The sequence below is a fragment of the Mus caroli genome, chromosome 6 (assembly GCF_900094665.2).
Source record: "Mus caroli chromosome 6, CAROLI_EIJ_v1.1, whole genome shotgun sequence".
Classification (NCBI taxonomy): Eukaryota; Metazoa; Chordata; class Mammalia; order Rodentia; family Muridae; genus Mus; species Mus caroli.
This window is the reverse complement of record NC_034575.1, coordinates 83,364,177-83,372,118: the sequence shown is the minus strand read 5'-3', so window position 1 is coordinate 83,372,118 and position 7,942 is coordinate 83,364,177. Positions and strand designations below refer to the sequence as shown.

Sequence of the window (7,942 nt, the reverse complement as noted above, 5' to 3'; positions counted from 1 at the left end):
GGTCTCTTCCAGATGTTGTACATTAAGGTTGGGAAAGTTGCGTTTTACTTGATTGAATCACAGCCCTTGGCTGTCATTTTTGGGCCCTTTATATGCTCTTTACAGNTGTCAGCTAATTGCAGACACTACAAGAAAATAATACAGGGTGTGTTTATTATGACAGACCCTGTTAGTGTGCCTGTATGTAGTCAAAACGTCACTGAAATTTCTTTTACCAAATCCTATCTACACGTCAGGACTGGTTCAGAAATGTCGATAGAAACTCAGGACCTTACATGAGCGGACATGTCATGTGCTTGTCTTGGGAAATGGAAAAAAAGACAAACCCAATGGCTCAGCTTAATTCTTGTGCTGTTTTGAAATCTTCAGTTGTGGACGATTAAGTGATCAAGGAGCCTTTCTGGAGGAAAACTGAGGAATTTTTTCCAAAACATCGAAACACAGCTCTGTGTTGTCCAGCTGCTGCAGTCTACTGAGGCATCCCTCTGAATTAGTTCCATCTCTTTAAAGGTGGTCTGCTTGGAGACCTGTCCCTAAGAACATGTAAAGTGACCCATGAGGTCCAAGAGCCAACAAGAAGTATATGGTGGGGGAGGGTAGCCATCTTCCCTCTGGAGGTCGGTGCCACCTGAGGAAGACAGCGTCTTGTCCTAGGATGCTACTAAAGGCCTAAGTAGATGGACCATAGGATGAGGGAGCATGCAGGAGCCTCATGCCTCTTTCTCAGATGGATCCTTGGGGTTGTCCCCGCTGTCAAGTCAGACTGATGACACAAGGGATTAGGANCTCAGGGACAGGTATGTGGAGACTTCTGACTCCAATAAAGATGCACAAGAGAGATGTGACATCCAGAACATCCCATAGTCACAGGGTTTAGCAGGAGTGAGACTCTGAGGCCACNCCTGTGTGGGGTGANTGAAGTATCAGATCAAGCTAAATAAACCTGGGGGACCACCACGCAAGCGCAGATTCAAGGTGAATCTAACAACAAGTAGGATCACGGGAAGACAGATTACAAAAATTCCATAAAGCTGTCTTACAAGAAGAGCCAAATAAATGTGCATTCTTAAACGAAGGGGTTGGGAAATGACTCATCTGGAAAAGTGCTTGCCTTCTAAGCCTGAAGACCCGAGTTCTAGCCCGAGAACACAAGTTTAAAAAAAATAGGTAAATAATCTCAGCCCTAAGGAGACAGAGACAAGAAGAACACTGGGGGCTAGGCAGCCAGTCTTGATGAGAAATTCAAAAAACAAGGTGGAAGGAGCAATAATAGCGAGTGTGGTCATTTGTCCTTCTCAACTCACGCACGCAAGCACACACATACATACACACACAAATATCTACATGCACAAAGGGACAGAATGAATGATTGAAAATAAAATGGGCAATGAAAGAAATGTTGCTTTTCCTTGGTGTTCCCTAAAGCCGTGCTCATGCCTACTGACAAGCCNGAGCAGCTGTGACTGTCTTGTCTGCTCTCCAGATAAAGNTTTCCTTACACTTGTTTGTTCATTTCCTTTTACATTGCTGCTCTCTGAGGACGCCTAGATTTCTCCCTGGAATGGGTAAAGCCTAGATTTCTCCCTGGAATGGGTAAATATTGTCTCTTCTGAGAAACTGGTGTGTTTTCATTCCATGGATTAAGATGTTCCTGCGTATGTCTTCTGCACTTACTGCTGGGAGGCGTGCAGCCAACTCCTCTGCTCACAAGAGAGGAGCCCCTCCCCCACGTCCCTGGAATCCATTCCCTGAAGTGTAATTTANGGCCTTTTCCATTTGATCATATGTTGTGGTGGGCGGACGGTGTAAGTGTGTAAGCAGTTTGCCTACACAAGCATCCATGCAGATGAGTGTGCATTTCCAGGTTTAAAAGACACATCCCTCCTTCACAAACAGAATTTTATTAATCACATCACTTTAACAAATGCCTGTCATGTGTTCCGAAATGGAACCTTTCAACTCTCTGAGCCATCTCAAATTTCATAGGAAGTGAGCCCTAACCGTATTTGTTTAGCAGATTAATTCAGCAACTCCTATGTTTAAAATACTTGGTTGAAGTGTTAGAGTCAGTACTCGACAAGGGATAGAGAGAAGCTTACATGGACCGGATGGAGCCTTCATAATCCTGAGGCTCTCCTCCTCCTCCTCTGCTGACTCAGAGGGAGGATGCACTCCTATCTGACCGAGGGCAGGGTCCTTCTAAAGTGTAAGACAAGCATAAAACCTGCCAAGATCACCAAGTCTTCCCAGACCTTTTCTATGAAGGGACCTGTGAGCAGTGTGACCACCATGCCTGTGGGAGGGGCACTTCCACTGTCTCTCCAGCCATACCTCTGCTGGCTCCTCCTCTCTGTTGCTCACTCCTGTGCCCCGCATGTCCTCTGTGCTCCCCACTTTCCACAACTGTACCCCAGCTCCCCACTGCTCTCCATTAAAGTCCCATTCACAACTGTCTTTCCTAGGGAACCCTTAACAGAATATCCCCATTCTGTNTTCCCATGAGCCCACTGGTCTGTCCCCTGACATCTGCCCCTTTATCTTTGCTCCTACCTAGCACAGGCCATTGTTTATCTCATGTCACATGAAAGTCACAGTTTGTTGTAAGGAACTGTCCTTCAAGCCAAACTGCTGCCATCAGTCACAAGGTCAGCTCTGCCTTCTTTGAGAATTCATCATGGTGGGACCTGTGAATTGTTGACATGTTCACATCTCCCCTAGAGGAGAAACTTTATAGATAACATTTGTAATGCCATAGTGAATCTTTTGGTTCAAAACAGGACCCTTGTATTATAAGTTCAATAACAACCTATAATAAATACTGAAGGATCAAGTGAATGAATGTGTCTTACAGCTGTGTGGACACTCAGTACATCTGGCACAGCCCGGCTAATTTGTGGCATTGACAATGATGTGTTAGCCACTGTTCTCCTTGCACTCTGATGTCCTTCAGCTCCTCTTTCTCATACCTGAGAGCACTGTCTTAACTCTCTTTCAGTAAATCAGTCGCTGACTGTTTTATTTCCTCTCCACCCAGATTTTAAAGAAATCCTGCATCGAAATTCTGGCGGCTGAACCATCCACCATCTGCGCGGGAGGTACGTTGAAATTAAGTGCTAATCTCTTTCATTCTGTTGCTGGTATTTTGAGTTCAAATCTGTCTGCTTCATGGGAAGAGAGTTAAAGTGGGACAAGAGGCAGGTGTGTAGAAAAAAATCAGACACTGTTAATTAAATCTGCTGTGGGGAAAGGAAGAGAAAGGAGGAAATGCCAGTTGTGGAAAAGCCTGAACTCTGTTGTCAAATCCCCTCCTCTCGTGGACATGAGTGCAGGGTACAGCATAGAAATGCTGGATTCCCATTCAGTGCAAGGCTGACCACCACTCCACCCTGCCTGTGAGTAGAGGTCTCNGTCATGATCGCCCTACAGCTTACACAGAGGGTCACAGTGAGCCCTTGGCCTCCTCTGAAATGCTGTTTAGTATCAAATTCTGTGAATTTGATACATTTGTCTTAATTGTTCAATCTATAGGCCTTACATAATGATGACATAGAATCTTAAGGCCCATTACAATTTATCATCAATGGAGAGAGTCCCTAGAGAGCAGCCTTTTAATGCTTTTNAAAAAATTATATTATGCATATGAGTGTTCTGTCTGAATACAGAAATGGCATGCCAGAAGAGGGCATCGGATCCCATTACAAATGGTTGTGAGCTATCATGTGGTTGCTGGGAACTGAACTTGGGACCTCTAGAAGAGCAGCTAGCCATCTAACCACTGAGCCATATGTGCAGCCCTGAGAGCAGCTTTTTTTTTTTTTTTTTTTTTTTTTTTTTTTTTTGAGTCACAGAATCATCTCTAAGTGATGGAAACTAAGGCTTCGAGCATGGGCTCCTCTCATACATAGGCTTCCCTCAGCCTTGCTTCAGGCATTTAATCATCTTTTTAACCTGCTTGCGGGCTAGGCATATGGCTGGGAGATGGAGACACAAGGATGGACTCAGTGGTCTCTGTCCCCATGGACCTTTTGCCATTCACTATTGTGAGTCCTGTTGATGTCCCATTGCTAGTCTCTGAACGCCAAACGCTGATCATTAATTATCAACAGAAAATATGTCACCCCACCCTGATGAGACAGTAGACCCTGCAGGAAGAGCTTGCTCATTTTACTGCTGTAATTGANTAGTTGCTTGTGGGTTTTCTTCGCAATTATTGATTGCATTTTAGAGCAATTGAAAATAGCCAAGGAGCTCACCACTAAGTCTATGTCAATATCACATAAGATGCATACATACATACATACATACATACATAGGTAATACATACATGTTAGCAATACTCAGTGCCTAACTCCATACTTACATGAATGCATATGTGCAGATGTGAATATATATGTGTGTATATATATANGTGAATATACATATTTATATATATACACACACAAGTATACATATACGTGTATGAAGATGTTAGCAAAATACATGNTGACTATTCAGAAATATGTGTTAATTTTCCAAAGAAAAGCAATTTTTAAAAATGCCCTTTATATGTTCAAATAAATTGTTTGGAAACACACTCTGAATGGCCACAGAGTTTTTAATTTTGTCCATGGCTATAGGCAGGGACCACCAAATGTGGCCTATGGATAATGCAGTGTCAGCCAGGACAGTCTGCTTCGCCAGGACCTCCACATTCTCTTAGAGCTATTTTCTGCAAGGCACACAGAGTGTTGACCCCAGTTTATACAATCAAGGAGATGTACCCCACTAAATCATAAGTTGGGGAGCCAAGAGTCCAATGACGTCACCTTTGGAGGTGCTGGTGAAGATGTCTCCTTCAGCACTGAGGACTTACCAAGTCAGGTTATATGGCATATGCTGGTTGATCTTCTAGTTTGAAGGCAATCTTCATGATCCCTGCAAAGAAGAAACAGGGTTCTCAGGGGGTTTCTCCTCCCTGGATCTGTTATTATTGTCTATTTGTTTAATCAATCTCTCTGCGGCATCTGCTGTTTGGGAATATACGCAGACTCTTTCCCAGATAAGTACTGAGTCTGGTCCATTTCAGATTTTGGGTAATGGGTCTTTCCAGAGGACTGTTGCAAAATTCTTTTTGGTATCAAGATGCCAAAATCTATCTGCAGCAGATTTTATTTCTGGGGGATTCCTTGGTAGGGCACCATTCCCCCTTTTTAAATTTTTTCCTAAACCTTTCCTTGGGGAAAACCCAAAGTTTATCTGAGCCATGATTACTTCATTGGGGCTGCACATAATCAATCCCAGCTGGGATAACAGATCTCTGCCCCAGAGAATAATGGGAAGGCCCAGAATGATATGTGGTTGTATATTTCTGTATTTCCTTCTTTATCTTTCCACTTCAGCAACTTAAAGCTTTGTTGTGGATTTTGACTTTGGCCAATACTCCTTAGATTTGTCAAGGTTGGGGTCAGAGGCCAGGTGGCAGGCCAATCACTTTGTATTATAATAGTCACATTGGCCCCTGTATCAACCAAGCCTTGGAATGCCTTATTGTCATTCAAGCCATATTGTCATCATGGGTTTTTGCTTAACTAAAGGTTGCACCCAGTATGCATCAGAGGAACCAAAGCCTTGATTCCCCTCTCTTAGGACTCTTATACTTGTGACTAGTAGGAAGCAATGGAAGTAACAATAGTTGAGCTATCCTGTGGGAGTGGTGACTGTGTTCTCTATTGCCTTGGCCATTAATCTCTCCTTGTTAATCATTGTCTATAACACCAGGAAAACTCTGTAGTCCCTGCATGGTATACCGCCCTGCTTCTTCCCACTACAAGGCAAACACATTTGTATAAAGCGGTCTGAACACTCTGGTGGGTAGGGCCTGAGGTCCCTTTTCTGGGGTTAGTACTGTGTGGGTGGCAGAACAGAGGTCCAGTCCTGTGTTTCCTGGGGTTGCTCNACTAAGTTCTGAAAGGGATTGTTGTTACTTGCTGGCAAGCAGCTGAATGCCCCATAAGCCTATTTTGGCTTGTTGGTTGGGGCCTGGGGCTGGGCTCTGCTCCCATTTCCCCAATTAGGGAAAAGGGTGTTCCCTTTTGTATCTGTCTTGGNTCTGTACTTATTAGCTCAATGTTTTCCATGTTTGCAACTCGGGCATAGCCCAGGCCATTTCCCAGGCTGTCTCAGAGTTGACTCGTTTCCTGCCCTGCAATCTTTTACAAAATGTCCAGGCTTGCCACACTTACAACAGGCCTTTTGGTCTCTGCTTGCCAAGAAGACTCTTGCTGACCATCCTTGCATGGCAACCGCCATAGCTAAGCCCTGTTGGTAGGAGGGCCCTATGTCAGAACAGAGTCTAATGTATCCAGTGAGATCTGTCTTCTTCCTGTAGGGTCTACTGGCTGCTTGGCAGACAGGATTGGCATTTTCAAATGCAAGCTGTTTTACATAGTCTACACCTGCCTCTGCATTATCAAAAATCCTCCCTGCTGTTGTCATCAGTCAATGAACAAAATCAGAAAATTGTTCATCAGGCCCTTGTTTGGCTGCTGTCAAAGATGTACCAGGGTCTCCCTTTACTGGTAGTNTATGCCAAGTCTTCATAGCTGCGTTTTGAATTTGAGCAAATAAACCTAGGTCATAATGCATTGGATCATCACTTGAAGAGAATTGTCCTTCTCCCATTAAGGCATCAAAGGACCAAGCATTGCCTGCCTAAGCATTCCTCCTAGCCATCTCTTTACAATTCTCATGATGCTCTGACTTCCAGATAAGATAGCCACCACCACTAAGAACTGCTCTCACTAGGGTATTCCTATCCCCAGGAGTCAGCCACTCCTCTGTGGCAGATTCCAGGATTGCAAGAGTAAAAGGAGCAGTGGTGCCATATTGTGACACTGCACTTTTTAATTCATTAGTGATTTGGAAATTGAGCCCTGTGTGATGTCTCCAAGCAACCCCTTGAGTGTCTCCGATACAGGGAAAGCCCCAGCCTCTCCCTCCTCTGGGCCATCTGCGGCTGAACTAAAGCCAGAGGGCAGGTGCTGTCTTTGGACTCCGAGTTGAGGAACGGGAGGACCCAGGAGATTTTCTCCGGTGGCCTTGCCCTCCTGACACACTTTTCTAGTCTTTAATTCTTTTAGCTGATTAATTAAGTCCTGATACTCTTCCTCTAATTCTATTTGTTCTCTGACTCAGAGAACGTATAGTGATGGGCAATTGCCACAAAGAGCAATTTCAATGCAGGTTATGAAACCCTGCAGGCTTATGGGCACAGCTTCTGCACTTTGCCATTCCCAGGTACACTTTGAAATGACCAACAAAGCAATAAGTACTGCTTGCCAAAAGGAAATGAAAACCACACGTTTCACACAGAGAAACTTGCTAACAGGTTGTATAGGGCTATGCTTTTCCTTTAGGACTTTGTAAAACATCAGGAGGCAGTACATGGCAAACAGTTGTGACAAAGTGCCTAATAAAGCCAGGTATGTCCAAGCACTAGAGAAACTGAAGTTTCCCTCGTCATTTATTTCTTGCCCCATTTTTGTTACTATGACTCACTGGTTCCTGACCCTTCTTCCAGTAACNTCCCTCACAGGGTCTCTCATTCTTGCTGTCCCTGTTCAGGCGTCAGGCGACCCGGTCCATCACTTGGGAGGCTGTGGCAAGAGGATAGAGTGTTCAAGGCTACATAGTGTACCTTTGAAGAATGAAGTGGGTGGGCAGGAGAGACAGCTCAGGCATTAAGAGCATTTAGTGCTCTTGCAAAGGACCCAGGTTCCCAGCATGACCCAGTCTATGAGTCAGTCAATGGAGTCTGCAAGAGAGAGAGAGAGTGGGGATGTAGGTGCAAGAGACGCAAAGAATAGAAACAAGGGCTGGTGAGATGGCTCAGTGGGTAAGAGCACCCGACTGCTCTTCCGAAGGTCCAGAGTTCAAATCCCAGCAACCACATGGTGGCTCACAA

The 7,942-nt window shown here is 44.6% G+C and overlaps 1 protein-coding gene across 1 annotated transcript in view; it reads left to right on the top strand.

Annotated features, from left to right (window-relative positions):
- Positions 1-7,942, top strand: part of LOC110295693 (ANTXR cell adhesion molecule 1) — an 84,352-nt gene that overhangs the window by 43,196 nt on the left and 33,214 nt on the right. The window contains exon 8 of the mRNA XM_029478222.1: positions 3,035-3,095. Coding sequence (XP_029334082.1) covers positions 3,035-3,095 — 61 coding nt within the window. The remainder of the gene's footprint in view (positions 1-3,034; positions 3,096-7,942) is intronic.